We start from the raw sequence: 19,148 nt of genomic DNA, 5'->3' as shown, positions 1-19,148 counted from the left end.
CAGGATGTTTAAGGATACTTGATTGCTCTTATATCCAAGTTTCTAATGAACTATATCCATAAAATTTCAAAGTTATGATGACAATTCCTCAAATACCCCCAATATGGCTCAATTTCGTTGACCCTAAGTAACCTTTGACCTTGGTCATGTGACATGAAACTCGCACATGATGTTTAAGGATACATGGTTGCTCTTATGTCCAAGTTTCATGAACTTTATCCATAAATTTTTAAAGCTATGATGACAATTCCTCAAATAACCCCAACATGGCCAAAGTTCGTTGACCCTAAATGACCTTTAACCTTGATCATGTGACCTGAAACCCATGCAGGATCTTCAATAATACTTCATTAATCTTATGTTTAAGTTTCAAGATCTAGGTCTGTATACTTACTAAGTTATGACATTTCAAAAACTTGACCTTGGTTAAGATTTCAATGTTGACGACGCTGCCGTCGCCGTCGGAAAAGCGGTGCCAAAAGTCTCGCTCTGCTATGCAGGTGAAATAAGAATAGAAAAATCAATTTGGCATAATATCAAAAATTTCATCAAAATCTGATGAGAAATATTTTTTTAATGTGACATTTCGATTATTTTTCACGCAACAGTAACAGCCAAAACGGTGCCAGGTAAAAATGGCAGAAGTGAAAATGTTCAAGGATGATATTTAGAATGACGTAGCCTATCTTTATCATCTTTACCTCTGCCATTATTAATTCTGAAATTTTTACCTCACCTCCATTTATACCTCTGCCATATTTTATCCTTGCCATTTTTACCACTGCCATTATTATCTCTGCCATTATTACCTCTGCCATTATTACCTCTGTCATTTTTACCTCTGCCATTATTACCTCTGCCATTTTTACCTCTGCCATTATTACCTCTGCCATTTTTACCCCTGCCATTTTTAACTCTGCCATTTTGACCCCTGCCATTTTGACCTCACCTCCATTTTGACCTCTGCCATTTTTACCACTGCCATTTTGACCTCACCTCCATTTTGACCTCTGCCATTTTTTACCTCTGCCATTTTTACCTCTGCCATTTTTACCTCTGCCATTATTACCTCTGCCATTTTTACCTCTGCCATTATTACCTCACCTCCATTTTTACCTCTGCCATTTTTACCTCTGCCATTATTACCTCTGCCATATTCACCTCTGCCATTATTACCTCACCTCCATTTTTACCTCTGCCATTTTTACCTCTGCCATTTTTACCTTTGCCATTTTTACCTTTGCCATTATTACCTCTGCCATCTTTAAACCGAGCCTTCTCAACACCTTGAACACAGTGATAGATGCAAATGAAAGAATGCTCTGTCGCTCACGCTCTTTTCATTTTCTTATGTTATTGCTTGAACTAATACAAGAAGTTGTTGAGCACTCAATTTTCATCGATATTGCCAGTTCCTTGTAGACGAAAATTAATTATTCCGTTCGGAAGAAAAGGAAGAGGACTTCCGCAAAGTGAACAACATTAACCAATTAAGGCCTGAAACTTTTGACCAATCAGCGTGAATGGTCCTTCGTCGACAACGACAATATTGAACCTGGCCTACACTTGACGACAGATGGCGTTCATTTCAACGGCTACGGTGTTCGCCTACTCGCCCAGAATATAATTGCTCACCTGAGGGGCAACACACTTCGCTCGAAAGAGTGGTCTCTTTCAACTTCGAGAAATTATGCGTCAATCATGAGTTATGACCAGAATCCACATTTTCGAAACTATACGCATCAAAAGTTTCGATGGAAACCCAAAGGAAGATATTTTCCACGAGATTGGATGGACAGCCTGGACACAGCCAAAAGACTCCTAAACCCGTAATGAAAGTAAAACCCAAAGCCCCACAATCTGACGTTGAATTCGAAAAAAACATCAAGACCAGTATTTGAGCAAAACGCTAGTTTCGAGTCGTGCTCAACGAGTGATTTATGCGAATCGCTCGACTCCACTCTAGCCTCTAGTAATTAATTGAGTGACTTAATTACTATGTCTCACATTGAAGACTGCAATCCTGATCTTGACGTCAAAGGAGAATACATTGAACTGGCCGATGATGGCAGCATTCCACTTACATCAAAATTCGGTCTGAGAGTCTGTCATTTAAACATAAACTCCTTACCGAATAAGTTAGAGGAATTCAAGTTTTTATTTAAAAATTTTCCATTTGATGTAATCGGTCTTACTGAGACTCATTGCGACAATAATGTAGGTGACAATGAGCTAAAAATTGACGGTTATGACATGCTAAGGAGAGATAGAACCAGACATGGTGGGGGTGTGAAGGTTTATGTAAAAAAAAACTCTCTCTCATATCAACACATAAAAGAACTTGACTTTGGATTGGAAACGATCTGGATAAGAACCAAATTGCGGAAGGGAGCATCTCTTCTATTATGTGTTCTATGTCGTCCCCCAAACTCTTCAGCTGATTTTTTCGATTCAGTGTCTGCGATGATGAGTAAAGCTTTAGATTTTGATTGTGAACTATTAGTAATGGGAGATCTCAACTGTGATTTACAAAGTGAGAATTTAGATTCTGCATCGCAAACCCTTTTATCAGTTATGCAGGGTTCCCTTATGTCACAGTTAATCAAATCCCCCACTCGTGTGACCCAGTATTCTAAAACACTAATTGATCATATATATTCAACATGTCCGGATGAGCACAACTCCACAGGATAAGAACCCATATTAGTGATCATTACTTGATCTACACGTGTTTAAATTGTAAGGGTTCCGACTGTGTACACAATGATATCGAATGTAGAAACTTGAAAACATTTAATCAGGAGGACTTTGTAAAAGATCTTTCAAACTTATCTTTTACTAATATGTATGGTGTAAATGACGTTGACACAGCTTGGGAACAGTGGTACAAACAAATAATGTCAGTGATTAATAAACATATGCCATACAAACGTAAAAGAATGAGAAAAACCCCTTCTCCCTGGATCACCGGTAAAATATTAGCCTTGATGAATAAAAGAAAGCATCTTCATATCAAAGCCCTGAAGTCTAGTTCCCCAAGTTTATGGAAAGAGTACAAAAAAGTGAGAAACAATGTAACGTGTTTGATTAAGAAAGCTAAACAAATGAATGTACAAGACTTATTGATAGAGAAGTCTGGAGACCCAGGTGCGTTATGGTCAATCCTAAAACAACTGTCCTCTAGTTCTGGACAACTTGCTATAAAATTGCTGATTGATGACAAGGAAGTCACTCAGCCTGAAAAAGTAGCTGAAAAATTTAATGATTACTTTATTGGTAGTGTTTCGAAATTGCTGGGTGACGTGGAAGAAAGTGATTTTGTGCCCACAAATAAAGTAACTGACAATCCATTATCAGAACTAAATTCTGATAATCAAAATGAAACTTTTGATATTCCTCTTATATCATACGAATTTGTTTCAAAAGAAATCGATGGCTCTTCTATAAAAAAGGCCACAGGGCCTGATGAAATCTCGGTTAAAATTTTGAAAATGATGAAATGTTCCACATATGTAATAGATGGTCTTATTTATGTCTTTAATCTTTCATTATATAAAGGGTACTACCCGGAAGCCTGGTGTCTTGCCAAAATTCGTCCAATCCATAAGACTGGAGAGCGATCATGTGTAGAAAACTATCGTCCAATATCCTTGTTATCAATTGTTTCCAAGATTTTGGAGAAGTGGGTACAAAAGCATTTACAGGCACATTTATTAGATATACATTTTTTAGTGATAAACAATTTGGCTTTAGACCAATGCATTCCTGTGAAAGTGCTTTATTGTGTATGGTCGACGATTGGGCAACTGAAGTTGACAAGAGTAAGTTTTGTGGAATAGCTTTTATTGATATGCGAAAGGCTTTTGATTCTGTAAACTATGATGTTTTACTACAAAAACTGGTTGCAATAGGATGTTCTGATAATGCTATCGCATGGTTTAAATCTTATTTTTGTTTTAGGAAACAATACACAGAAATAGGAGTAATCAAATCGAGTATAAAATCAACCTCTTCTGGGGTCCCACAAGGCTCAGTTTTAGTGCCCTTACTATTTACAATTTATATTAATGATCTGGCTTCTTGTATCAAATCAGGGAAGATTGTTATGTTTGCTAACGATGCAACGTTGTACGTTAGCCAGGGTGACCAGATTTCACAAAATGAAATACGGGACAATCGACAAAAAAGATCAACAAATAAGGCTACACAGTGTTACACCTGTGAACAATTATAAAGAATTGGAAAGGATCGAGGCCGTGAACGAAAGAATGAAGGAGAGAAAGAAAAGACGAAAGAAAAGAGATATATTGAGAAGAAGAAAGAAAAAATTAAGGGGAAAATGAAGGAAAAAATAAAAAAAAAGAATATAAAGAAAATTAGAATAAAATGATGAAAGAAAGAATAAAAGAGAGAAAAAAGTTTCCGTCATTCTTTGAATTGAATAAAGAAAGAAAGGAATGGAAGAAAAATACATGTGTTAAAGACAAAATAAAGGAGAGAAAGAAAAAAAATAAGAAAAAGGAGGAGGAAAGAAAGAATGATGGAAAGAAAATTGTTTCCTTCATTCTTTGAAAGAAAGAAGCAAACAAAGAAAGAAGGAAAACAGTAAGGGAGGAGGGAAGGAAGGAATTAAGGGAGGGGGGAGAAAGAGTAAGGGAAAGAATGAGAAGGAAAAATAAAATAAAGAATGAAAGAAAGAAAGAAAGAAAGAAAGGAGGAAAGAGAGGGAGGAAGAGTGAAGTGAGGAGGGAGTGAAAACATAATGGAAGAACAGAAAGAATTAAAAGAAAAAGGAGAGGAAGGGAGGGGAGAAGAAAAAAGTTTAAAGAAAGAAACAATGAAGGAAATAAAAAGGGTCACCGGAATCCGAACCCCCGCTCTATATACCGACTGAGATATCGCAATCGCGCCTCCTAACCATAATATGTTTACACGTGAATATGAAGAACACATTTGTTCTTCACTAAAGATTATCCGAACCATATCAATCCATCATCAGAATGAAATAGACCAATCGTGGAGTTACACTGCAAAAACTCCGGTGTTGATTTAACACCAGCCCGGAATCACACCAGAGAAGCATTGAAACATCACCAGTTTGGAATCAAAGCGATGCTTTTTTAATGCTAATTAGTGTTGACTGTAATTATAAACACATATCTGGTGTTCGACCAAAACGAAACTGGTGTTGTTTAACACTTCCCTGGTATGGACATATATAGATTCCCGGCTGGTGTTAAATCAACACCAGAGTTTTGGCAGTGTAGAGGCAGACTAATGGCAACATCAGGTCAGAATAATCAATATATTTGATTTAATGTATTCTTTTCTTCTGCATTCATACACTGTTAGAAAAAATAAAAGAAGTTCCTGGAGCAGAGTCTCGAGAACACCTGTAATCTTACCGAATTGCGTAATAATCATTCTGTAAATTCATAAAACAAGAATTTTTCTGCAATTTAACAGAACAGGTCTGTTTAAAAAAGGGGAAAAGCGTGTTTTATTCAAGGAAATTTGTAAGATTCCATACATCAAATACCAATTTCCTGTAAGATTACGCAATTCGGTAAGATTACAGGTGTTCTCGAGACTCTGCTGCAGGAACTTCTTCTATTTTTTCTAACAGTGTAGCATTCGCATAATATGTTTTTTCATTACACAACAAATAGCATTTTGATAAATATTTTTTTTGGCATGAATCACTAATCAAATGAAATGTTATTCTAAGCAAATATGACCTACACTCAAATAAATGAAGTTCCTGCAGCAGAGTCTCGAGAACACCTGTAATCTTACCAGATATAGCGTAATCTTATAGCAAATTGGTATTTGGTGTATATGGAACCTCACTTACAAATTCCTTCAATAAAACACCCTTTCCCCTTTTTAAACAGTAACTGTAAAATTGCAGAAAATTCATGTTTTATGAATTTACAGAAAGATTCTGATATCGCTTTTTGCAAAATCTTCTTTCTTTTTTCTGTAAAATCAGGGTTTTTTTAACAGTGTATATGGCCTACAATCAAAGCTGCAGAGATCAAATCTGCATTGCAATATACATGCCGGTACTGTTAGATGACCAATAGATTGACTTTTTTTAAAATCAATTTGACTGACATAATATTTATAACACTATATTATTAAAATCCTACACCCGATACCGTATCTTCACATGATCCCTTTATGATTATTTTCTTTCGATTTTGTTATAAATATACAAGTATATGTTCTGTTTTGATTCCATTCACTGAATTGTCGTCAATATCCTCATGCAGGTTCCGTATCGGTAATTAGATTTGCCTAGTAATAATACGTTGTGGTTTCCTTACTGTTGAAATGAGGAAAGAAATGTTACATTTATGAATAATAGGTTACACTTCGTAATTCCGAAGCTTCATAATTCCGAAGGTTCTTTATTCCGAAGGTTCGTAATTCCGAAACACGTAAATTGCCTATACCTCGATGTTCGTTAATCCGAAAACGAAAACGGGTTCGTTAATCCGAACATTTGTGGCGTAATTCCGACGATTCGTTATTCCGAAGGTTCGATTATCCGAAAACGAAATAAGGTTCGTTGTTCCGAAGGTTCGTTAATCCGAAAACGAAATAAGGTACGTTGTTCCGAAGGTTCGTTGATCCGAAAACGAAAAAAGGTTCGTTATTCCGAAGGTTCGTTGATCCGAAAACGAAATAAGGTTCGTTTTTCCGAAGGTTCGTTAATCCGAAAACGAAATAAGGTTCGTTAATCCGAAAACAAAATAAGGTTCGTTTTTCCGAAGGTTCGTTAATCCGAAAACGAAATAAGGTTCGTTAATCCGAAAACAAAATAAGGTTCGTTAATCCGAAAAATGAAAACCGGGAAAACAGAGACAGAGGCAAGGGGTGGGGGGCGGGGGACACTGTTGCCGTTCAATTATCATATGAGGATAGGAAGGCAAGGGTGGCCGAACGAAATTTCGTTGGGGGTAAAGCCAAAAAATGAAACTTATACGTCAAAATTGGGACTGTGGTGATATTTTCACCTTAAGATTATCATCTGCTTGAAGTCATTGTCTGTTTGATAGTGATTAAGTAGAGAATAACTTTTTTGAAGTGACTTCTTATTATGGCAAAATGTATATTTAGGCTTTATTTTTCGGGAGAGAGTATAATGAGCGAGCGGCTTGGTAAAACAAATTCAAAGGTGAAGTTGTATAACGTTTTTTGTGGTCAGTTATTCTTAAAATGGCATTATTGCGAGGTGTTGCGAGCGTGAATCAGAAGCTAAACTTTAGGTTATTTCAATAAAAAATGAAAATTAGTTTTTAAAAATCCGAGCAGATTTCTGCTGTCATTAAAAAGATGTGCATCTAACTAAATAATTAACACGAGCGCAAAACGCGAGCTTAAACATACTGACCAGAAAAGGAACCTGTTAAAGAAAGCATTTAGTGACCTCTTTAGGATGCATATTTCACCAATCGAATGAGAGTGCGAAGCGCAAGCTGAAATTTTTCAGTATTCCAGCCTGAAAACTTAACTTAACTTGTATACTTTAAAAAGAGTATTTTATTTCGAAAAAACATGAAAAACGGCATATTTATTTTTGAAAAAGGAACTTTCCCATTTTGGAAAATATTAATTCCCCTGTTTTTTATTCCATTTTTGATGCCCCCTGCCTCCCTCCCGGCGGATCCAACTTTCGTCAAATAGAGGGGGGGGGATTTTCTTTAGTCATATTTTCCTTGATCGGCAGTTTAAAGTTGATTTTTTGTTTGTTTCTTTGAAAGGGTGGTCCTAACAGTCAATAATCAGCTTTATCCTAATAAAATAAAGAAAATATGTAATAACATGATAAACCCTTTTTAAATAATGCGAGCGCGAGCTGTATATTTTTGTTAATATGATGGGCAATACGTTTGTGATCTTCAAAGCGAGATGCCTATGTAACTAAATTTAGATAATAACTGCTAGCAAGAAGCGCGAACAGAATTTTTAAATATATAAGCTCTGACCTGATCTAAAGGGGACATTTTTAAGAACTTTTTGCAGTTAGCCATGAAGACGATGCGTGTTTTAGCCAATGGCGGCGGAACGTATTTTTTTTTTTTTGGGGGGGGGGGGGCAAAGTAAAAAAAAGGGGCCAATAGGGGCAATTTGGTGCAAACGGATATTTTCACCATTAGATTATCATCTGTGTAAAGAGGTTGTGTGTTTTTGTAGTAACTAAATTGAGCACATTTTTTTAAGTGATCACTAAACATGCTTAAGTTATATATTTACGTTTCATTTCTGCGAGCGTAGAGAGCAAGCGGTTTGGGGGAAAAAGTCAAATCTGAAGATATAAAATTCACCTTTTTGGTCAATACTGTTAAAAGGGCATCCTTGTGAGATGTTGCGAGCGAATCACGTGCTCAACCTTTTGGAAATTTCATGTGGGCCTAGAATGATGATATTGATATAGATATCATTTACCCAAAGAAGCCACTTCAGTTCTGAAAACTATTCTCCCAGCTATTATTATTTTTTTTACAAGAATGCTATAGAATGTCCAGTTTTCAGGTTGGAAAATCGGAAAAATTTGGCTCACGTTTCTCGCTCGCATCAAGTATTGTTTATTGAGGAACTCATTCTATTCCTGGTTACAAAAAAGAAGTATGAAATGTCCAGTTTTCAGGTTGGAATATCACAAATTTTAAGCTTGCGGTTCGCGCTCTCATTATTTAGTTCGTGAGATATATATTCTATTCATGAGTCACTAAATGCAGTTCTTAAACGATTACTTTCTGAAGCCTGTTGCATAAAACTTTTTACCTGAGAAAACTCTGGTAAAAACTGAAAACTAAGGTTAGTCTGATTTCCGCCAATTACTTTAGCACAGGGCAAAAACTCCTGTAAAAACAACCTGAGTTTTCTCAGGTAAAAAGTTTCATGCAACGGGCCCCAGGTCAGTATATAAACAAATTATAACTCGCCCTCGCATTATTTCTTTAGAAAGATACACATCTTTCTCACGATTACAAAAAATGCTCCGAATGCTCACTTCACGTCTTGTTACATGAAATGTCTACTAGTTTTCAGCTTGCGATTCGCGCTTTCAATAACTCACAAGGATCATTATTAGTATTATTTTTATTACCAGCAGAAGCTGTTATTAAAAATGACATCCCCTCCAATACAAATCCTATTATCTAGAGGTTGCTCGCACGCTTCCAACACACTTGATCCCCTGCATCTTTAATTAAACCATTTGCTTATAGGCAGCAATTGCTCAGATAAAATCGAAATTAGCCTATGCTTGATCAGGGCGCCATTCTTAATGAAATACATGCTTTGGCAACAACACACATCATCGATCGTTATTACTATCATTGCATAATATCGTGTAATCTTGTAATGACAACATCGTTTTTGTTACCAAAATGAATTATTTTCATTTTCGGAAATACGAACCTTATTTAATTTTCGGATTAACGAACCTTATTTCGTTTTCGGATTAACGAACCTTATTTCGTTTTCGGATTAACGAACCTTCGGAATTACGAACCTTATTTCGTTTTCGGATTAACGAACCTTCGGAATTACGAACCTTATTTCGTTTTCGGATTAACGAACCTTCGGAATTACGAACCTTATTTTGTTTTCGGATTAACGAACCTTCGGAATTACGAACCTTATTTCGTTTTCGGATTAACGAACCTTCGGAATTACGAACCTTATTTCGTTTTCGGATTGACGAACCTTCGGAATTACGAACCTTCGGAATTACGAACCTTCGGAAATACGAACCTTCGGAATAACCGAACCTTCGGAATTACGAAGCTTCGGAATTACGAATGTATGCGGAATAATATATCATGTTGTATTATATAAAAGAAAAAGGAGAGGAAGGGAGGGGGAGAAGAAAAAAGTTTAAAGAAAGAAAGAATGAAGGAAATAAAAAGGGAAATTTGATAAAGAAGACGGGTAATAAAAGGAGGAAAGAAAGAAAAATGAACACAGAGAGAGAAAGGGTCAGATAGGAATTAAAGATGGAACAAAAACAGGCAAGCAGGAAGGATAGAAGGATGAAGAATGATAGAAAATAAAGAAAGAGGAATCTGAGAACCCATAATATAATTATACAAATTTCCCGCCGATTTTGTGATTATTTTGGCATGTTTGGTGGAGAGAATCTGCTCCGATCCTACATGCCTAGCTAGTACTAGCTTGCCACACATTGGCAGGAGGCCAGTTCGTTTGCGATGTATTGGGTTAGCAAGAAAATCACCGCAGAGCTTGCAAAAGTTATTTTATTGTTGTCTCTGCTTCGTCATCTGTTGGTTATTTTGAAAATTCGTCACTTTTAAATACATTTTGTTGAATATTCTGAAATACGGGACAATTAGGCGTCCCGGGGAGGGTTTGTCGGGACGCCGGGACAAAGAAGCAAAATACGGGACAATCCCGGGAAATACGGGACGTCTGGTCACCCTGACGTTAGCGGTAGTACCATAGAATCTGTAGAAAACCAGCTTAACTCCGCAATGAAAGAAGTATATGAGTGGACATGTAAAAACAGATTGATATTAAATGATAAAAAAACCAAAGTAATGCTTCTTGGTTCTCGCCAGCGGTTATCAACCTTGCGGGCCAAAACACTATCTGTAATAATCAATAACACTGTTTTAGAGTGTGTATCCCAATACAAATGTTTGGGCGTGATAATTGATGATACTTTGACATTCAAAAACCATGTTGATTCAATTGTAAAAGTAATGAAACAAAAGCTTGGGTTAATTAGAAGAAACAAACATATATTTAATGTGGAACAACTTAAACGATTATACATAGGGTTCGTTCTCCCTCATGCAGTGTATTGTTCAAATGTGTGGTCGTATAGATCTGAATCTAATTATAATACTGTGCAAAAACTACATAAACGTGCAGCTTACATCGTTAGCGGTTATACATGGAAACCCCATCAGAGCGTATTTTTCAAATTCTCTCCTGGTCTTCTTTAAAAGAATTGTACAGGAAATCTACATTATGTATGGTATACAAGTGTGTAAATGGATTAGCTCCCCATTTATTAAGTACCAAATTCATTTTTAATGATGATGTATCAGTGCGTATAACACGAAGAACTAATAAATTAATGCTACGAGCCCCGAAATTCAAAACGCAGTATTACAAAAATACATTTATACCGGTAGGCATAAGTGAATGGAACTGTTTATCCCAAGACACTCGATCTGCACAATCATTAGCAATATTCAAACGTCTTCTGAATTCTTGAAAATAATCCCACACCATTTATATATTAATTATATCTTATTTGTAAACTTTGTTTTCGCTTATGTCAAACGTAATCATAATGTTGAATTTATGTTACAAGTAAGTCTGCAGAATGTAATGGGGGTGTGTGTGTGTGTGGGTGCTTCTGTGTGTTTCTGATGAGGTTTGGGACTTTTAAAGGTTTATTTCTTGTATATTTTGCATATTATGTATTTTATAATTTGTATGTAATTTGATTAACAGGGCCCAATTGCAAACCAGCTTTTTATCTTTGTTAATGTTTTTTATCATGTATAGCTGAATTGGTCACCCTGTATAAAGATGTGAAATAAATAAATAAATAAATGAATAAATAAAATTATAACAATAATAATAACAATAATACATTTACATAACGTCTTTTCCATTTTTACCAGGAACCAGTGCAGACCTAACTGGATCATTCGATGGAACCTTGTATAGCTGTATTGGAGCATATTGTTTGGCCATTATACTATTCTCTTCTGTACCGTTATACCAGAAGAACTTCGCAATTGAAAGATACGTCATGTGGGACTATGTCTACAGATACCGATGGACCCAAAGGGCCCAGAAGACGAATCCAAACTTAGAAACCAGAAAACATTTTGATTCACCTAAAATGATATGCTAGGCAGAAATTTGATGTCGTCTCCTTTGTAACATCGATAAAATATACACATAGAGAACACATATGTCTATGGACTGATCAGGCCCCAGTTTATATGAAAATCAAGCGGACATTATCAAAATCCCAAAATCAGTTTCTCCTCAGGTAAGAACATCACTATATCATAGCCATCGGGTCAGATAGTAGCAATTCCTGGTGTTATATAATTTTGCCTGATCCCCCCCCCCCCCCCAACTCCGGGGTCGAAGGAAACTCATGCATGTTCTCAAATATATGTTCGGTGAAGGGGTACTTTTTCGCGGGACAAATCCGGCCCGCGAATTGTAAGGTCTCTCTCTCTCTTAATTTTTGGACTCCTGAGAAATTTAAAAAGGGGGTTATAAAATATATTAAATATAGAAAATATGATCAAAGTCCGGGATCAAATTCCTGAAATTCCTGCTAGTTTTGAAAGCTTGTCCTCCATCATGACATCAGGGAACCTCTATTGTAATGACAGCTTACCCGAGATGAAGGGGTTGTCTGTCCAAAGATATGGGGTTGGAATGAAAGCTCATCTTAGATAGGGGGTACATTGAGGCTTTGAGCAGTGTTCCGGATTTTGGGGGGTCTCCAAGCCAGGAAGAGCCCGTGAAGGGGGGGGTCAGAAATATTGGCAGACATGAGATAGGGAGCGCTTTCAAAGGGAGGGAACGAGCATAGGCGTACCCCAAATAACATTGAGGGGTGGGGCTTAATTCCGTACGCATAAAAATGAGCGAGCAAGAAAGCTTTTGATGAAAAAACCTCATTGCTAATTACATGTGCTTTATGTGCAAAGTCTACAGTTTGCCTTAATTAACTACATAATGCCCCTAAAATGCAATTTTTTTAACATAGACTCTTTATAGATGTATTTTTTTCAAATTTCAACATCAAGTTTATTTTCTTTCGTATTTTATTGTTTTCTAATTTTTTTATGTATTTCCCTGTTTTTCAACTTTTTGATTTTTATCGTTTTTTCAATGGAAATTGTCGGGGCCTCTATTTTGACCATAAACAAGATGATCTTAAATGGTCTTAATCAGTAAAAGGAAAAATAATGATACACTTATGAATGTTGGCTAAAAAAACACTATTTGCATTAGATTTGTACACGAATTCACATGCACTTACGAAATGTTGCGTAATTTCCGCGGAATCGCGTACCCGGTGGAAGCAATTGTTGCGCGAGACTTCAAAGTAAAGTCAGTGAGCGACGCAGTCAAGAAATTTTGCGCGGTAGATCTACTGTATGTCGAAAATGTCGAGGGGCTGAATCACCCCCCCCCCCCCCAAGAAGTTTACTTAGGGTTAAGCTATTGCTAAAAAGCGGCGTATGCATAAAGGGAGCATTTTGCTTGGCCTTTTTCAAGCTCTACTATAGAGCAGCTTGAGCGTTTGCTTGATAAGGACATGTTTATGTTCCTGAGAGAGAACCAAAGCAGCTTGTTTTTTAACGTTTTGTATTACTAGCAGGAATTCCTGGCCTCATCATGATGGGTACTGGTGCCCTCCTGTTTGCTGCCCCGTTCACCGATAGTTTAAGGGCAAGCCCGGTCAGCTAGCCCAAAACTCACAGGAGCTTTAGCAAAAAAGGGATCACTAGCCCCAATAGGACGCTGGTTATACCAGCGAGTGATAACAAAATATTTAGAGTAACAATAAGAATTATAAATCAAATATAACTCTTACACTTTTTTGCCGTATTATCATGTGATATAATAGTAATACATACATAATACAAAGAGGCATATAGGCCCATTTATATGCATAAATTATACTTTCCAAATAGCCTATGTATCAGTAACGTAACAGGGGGTGGCGGATTCACCGGGATCTTTTTTTTTAAAGGGGAAGTTCACCCTGAAGAAAACTTTGTTGTAAAAATAGCAGAAAAAATAGTAAAAAATATTGGTGAAGGTTTGAGGAAAATCTGTTAAAGAGTAAGAAAGTTATTAGAGTTCAAAATTTGGGATTTGTGACGTCATAAACGAGCAGCTGCCCCATGTGTTATGTAATATAAAATGTATGAATTTCAAATTTTGTATGGTTCCTGATGACTTAATTTTTTTTTCTTTTCATGATCGGGTGTGAAACAGAGGCGTCGATCCTGGGGGGGCAGGGGGGCGATCGCCCCACCAATGAAAATATTGGGGGGCAAACATATCATTTTGCCCCCCAATAATTCCGGATATGGCAAAAAAAAAACAAGATTGTAATGATCAGCAAGCGAGAATGAGATACACAACTCGTTCTTTATTTAAAATCGTGCTCAAAATGCCCACCTTTCTGATTGGAATATAAAAATTTTCAGCTCGCGCTTCGCGCTCGCATCATTTATGTAGCAAAAACCCATACTTTTTTATGATTAAATAGGTGAATGCAAATGTCTCGTTTTCAATTTAAAGCTTCAAAAGAACTCCTGCTTCGATTTGCAATCATCTTTTCTTGGATATATATCTTGTTCTTTATCAAAAACGCCCAGTAAACTGTCATTTTTTTTTCAGATTGAAAAATCAAAATTTTCAGCTCGCGCTTCGCGCTTGCATCTATTTTTCTTATAGATGCCAATTTTAATCATTGGTACCAAAAATGCTTAGAATATCAAGCTTTCAGGTCAGAATATAATTTTTTTAGCTCACTTTCGGCACTCGTACTATCTGTGTAGTGATGTATCCTCCTCATGAGTTACTATATACAAACAGTTCTAAACAGGCACCCTTTTCATGCCAGTATACTAAAAAAAATCAGCTCGCGCTTCGCGCTCGCATTAATTTGTTGGTGAGATACGTGACTGTGTCTCATATGTCATATATATATATATATATATATGTGTGTGTGTGTGTGTGTGCATATATATATATATATATTATATATATACATATATGTGTGTGTGTGTTCGTGTGTATGTGTGGGTGTCTTGTACGATCCAGTGCCTTTGGAACGTTAATGATTTTGCCCCCCCCCCAATCTGAAAAATGGATCGACGCCCCTGGTGTGAAATGATTTGTCTATTGATATACAAAAGTTACAGTGAAAACCATTTTCAATTTTCTGAGAAAATGACATTTCATTGAATTTTTACCATTCGCTATGTAGGAATGCTACTCGCATATGACGTCACAAATCAAATAATTGAAATTCTAATAACTTTTTAATTATTAGATGAATTTTTCTCAAACCTTCGGCAATATTTTTTATTATTTTCACAATAAACTTTTTGTCAAGGTGAACTTCCCCTTTAACAGGGGAAAGGGAGAAAAGTAGAAAGAAAAAGAACGAAAGAAAAAGAGGAAAGGGGGAAAAGGGAAAGGGGAAAATTAAAAGAAAGGGAAAGAAAGAAAAACATAAAATAGGGAAAATGGAAGAAAAGCGGGTACGGGAAGGAAAGAACAACATGTGAGGAAATACAAAATATAATGAAATACTAATATATTAGCATTAGCAATAGAGGGATGTACTATCGAAAGATATGACTCAATGGCACGGGTAAGAATGGCGGGAATATGGGAGAAAGAGGCAAAAGGAAACGGGAAATGAAGGTAGAGAGTCTTAGGTCAACTGGAAAATCAGAATATGAAGAAAAGGGGCAAGAAAAAAAAGAAATAACACGACCGGAATACCGAGGATTGAAAAATGTAAGGAACGGGAAGAAAGGTGTGTGGCGTCCATTAGAAGCTTGCTAAATGTTATAATGGTCGCAATCCGGTTAGCCAACTCAACTGCTAGTTACATCCCCTATATTATGTCCCAACCTATGTATGTAAAGCTTTACGCTAGCTTTTACCGTAAAAGACTCTTTATGTTTACTTTGGCTAAATTTCCAAAGCTAATAGAATTTAATTTCAATCATTTCAAAAAGCCAGATTTTTCTAACTGTTTTCGCTCGCTGGCGGCTTTTACAATTTTGTCCATATTTGCTATGATGTGCTGTCTCAAAATGTTTCGTTTGTTATCCGCAACTGCGTTGATATGTGTGGTGTATTTGTAAAAAATCTTGCCATCCGTTGGAAAACGCTATGCATCCGTTTGTTCAGGAGTTTGTTCAGGATCACAAACATTGCCCAGAATGTTTGATTTTTTGGATATGATACATGAAATTTCATAAAAATTAGCTGAAAAAAATCTTTTAACTGGATTCATGTATTTTATTTCAGTTGCATTTAATTGTAGATAACAGGATTAGACAACTTAGTTTTAAATTTTGGAACAAGACATTACCTTCAAAACATAATTTATTGAAGTGGTGTGTAATAAATAACAACACATGTAACATTTGTGGGGAAGTTGAAACCACTTTTCATTTCTTACTGTATTGTAAACATGTTCGATTGTACAGTGCGTATCAAAAAAAAAGTTTACACTTTGAAAAAGACATGGGAATTGAAAAATATACAACATGTGGGTAATTTTTTTCACATATATTTTTGGGTCTGGGTCTTATCTCATCTATCCAATGGAAGTAAAAGTTTTGACAGAATGATACACTTGAGTGAGCACTGTCCATTTTTGTAAAGCTCGCAGAAATCTGTCTGCGAAGAAATGCTCGTTTTCACGCTGTGTCAAGGTGAAAGGGCAAAATCAAACTTACCCTACGAAACATTTCTCATACATTTCCCTTGCCCTTTTAGTCAATTGAAATAAAACAAATACATTCAAACATTTTGTAACAATTTTGCCACCTAAACTGACATTTCAACACTTATAGTAAGCACAACCTTTACCCTTTGTGTTCCAGCTGGATCTGAGGACATAACTAAATCTGAAGAAAATTTTATATCAGACATCTCCAACATTTTTCCACTGATCATTTAAAGTGGGTTTACATTTATTGTTCATTTCATCCTCATTTCTCCACACTTTTCCCAAGCTTGACATTGATTAACAAAATGAAAATCATTTCATGTAAATCACAGCTCAGTGTAAAGCAAATATTGTCACGATGGCCTCGGTGTGTGGGGGAGCGGGGTGGGGCACAGTGCACTCTTCGATGTGTTTTGAGCAAGGAAACAGTTAAAAAGGTAAAAGATATCTTCAAATCAATTTTACTAGCTAAATTCCACGTGTTCTTTATGATTAACGTCTTTTTTTATTCGCATAACTATTTGAAAGTTCTGCGCAAATCTTTTTTCACTAACTTTTCAAAAGTAAGCGGTGCTCACTCAAGCGGAAATATTTTTCGACAGTTATATCGTCATTTGCTTAAATGGATTTCTACCAATGTTCAAATGTGGAAAAAGTCACCAGGATATTACCAATGTATAACTTTAAAGATTTTTTCTAAGTGTAAACTTTTTTTTATAATAATAATATATTATAAAGCACTTAATACTTAATTTGTCAGAAGTCTGTAAATGCTCTACAGTATATATTCAGCATAATTACCCTGGCTTTAGCAGTGCAGCTGTTACACTCGCTGCGTTTCAAGGAATAAATTCCTGCCAGGTACCCATTAACCTCACCTGGGTTGAGTGCAGCACATTGTGGATCAATTTCTTGCTGAAGGAAATTACGCTATGGTTGGGATTCGAACCCACGACCCTCTGTTTCAGAGTCCGAAGACTACTCCACTGGGCCACAACGCTCCACGATATGCACTGTAGAAAGATTGTTATTTTATATTTTCACGATCACTTTTTCTATAGATGAAAAACGTTTATTATAGGTTATGATCTACAAAATTCCGGCCATGCTATGTGTAATATATTTTGTATTATTGCTCAATTTGTTATCTATCGTAATTATATAAAAAGCATATTCTAAGGTAAAGATATGATGCAAATTCTTTATGGGTTGAATTTAAGCTTACTATGATTGTGTATTTAGAAATATTATGTAAACAAAATAAGAAAGTTTGTAAATTAGAAAAAATGTGATACTCAAAAATTCATTGCATTGTTAAATTGAATTTCATTTTTTAATGTTTGTATATGTATATGTTATTGTGAATAAATACCTCGATTTGAGGATAAAAAAAATGGCTCAATGGCCTGATATGAAGCTTAAGATATCAAGTTTGAAGTCAATTACAAAACATTTCTCAGATATCGAGCTTTCATTCATTTTGTTTGAGTTTCAAATTGATTTTTTTAAGTGTTCTGTAAAATGACCGTTTTATGGTCTGAATATCAATATTTTCAGATTGCGCTGCGTGCTTGCATTGTTGGATTTATGGAGTACCCATTTTCTTCGTGTATTCCATAAAGTTCTCAAAATATCCCTTTTTAGGTCAGATTGTCAAAACGTATGAGCTAGGGTTGTGCACTCGCATTTTGATTGGTGAGTTATGTACCTACATACAAACTACCTAAGTGACAGTTTATCATTTATTAAGTTTGGTCCATATCCACTTCAGAATTTTCCTACACAGTGCTTAGATAGTGCTTAAATTCACCCCTTTTCAGATCAGAATATCAAATATTTTAAGCTTGCGCTTCGTGCTCGCACTATGGCTTTTCCTAATTAAAACAAATGTATTTAAAATGCACAGATTCTAGGTCTAAATCTGAACACGCACACGCATGATTATAGAGATAAGCAGCTTGCTCTTTTATTTAAAACAAGTTTAAATTAAATCATCCAGTTTCAGATCAGAATATAACAAATTTTCTGCTCTCGCTGGCATTGTTAATGTTGGAAGATATCAAATTACTCAATCCTTATCCTGATTTACAAAACATGAATAGTGTCCCGTCTTTAGGTCTAAACTTTAATTTGTTTCCGCTCGCGCTCTGCGCTCGCATCATGATTGTGTCGTTATATACCTATCCTGTTCATGATTTCAAAAAGTGCATAGAATGTCAATGTTTTGTTTTGTAAGTTGTTCTTTATGTCTTCTCGGGTTATGTTTTGTTTCACCATGAACTCTTATAGCAAGTAGACGATTAAACTAGAATTCAAAACTTCGACAAATGTCTTTTATTACATACCACTGCTCAAAATATATTTAAATACTTGTACAAAACTATTTGCAATGGTAGTTATGTTTATAGATGATCCCACTCAAGATTTGAAGCATCACATTAGTTGTTGAATAGCAAATAAAAATGTCACATGAACATGCAGCACAAGCCATTGTTTTGCAGACAAAAATGGAAGCTTACACAGATTTTAAATTATGAATGGATGGTGTATACATATATGAGCAATATGCCTCAATGCAGATCAGATATTGTATAGATAAACACTTCACAGATTAAACCAACATTAGAAACTCATTCAC

At 35.8% G+C, this 19,148-nt stretch overlaps 1 protein-coding gene across 2 annotated transcripts in view; it reads left to right on the top strand.

Moving 5' to 3' along the window:
• LOC121409992 (monocarboxylate transporter 13-like) overlaps positions 1–12,674 on the top strand; it is a 50,842-nt gene extending 38,168 nt beyond the window's left edge. For both annotated transcript variants that reach the window (XM_041601792.1, XM_041601791.1), the window contains exon 6: positions 11,673–12,674. In XM_041601792.1, coding sequence (XP_041457726.1) covers positions 11,673–11,908 — 236 coding nt within the window. In that variant the 3' untranslated portion in view covers positions 11,909–12,674. The remainder of the gene's footprint in view (positions 1–11,672) is intronic.
• The last annotated feature ends 6,474 nt before the right edge of the window (positions 12,675–19,148 follow it).

The sequence above is a fragment of the Lytechinus variegatus genome, chromosome 3, assembly GCF_018143015.1.
Source record: "Lytechinus variegatus isolate NC3 chromosome 3, Lvar_3.0, whole genome shotgun sequence".
Lineage (NCBI taxonomy): Eukaryota > Metazoa > Echinodermata > Echinoidea > Temnopleuroida > Toxopneustidae > Lytechinus > Lytechinus variegatus.
The sequence above is the reverse complement of the archived record's forward strand: the minus strand, read 5'-3'. Positions and strand labels throughout refer to the sequence as shown.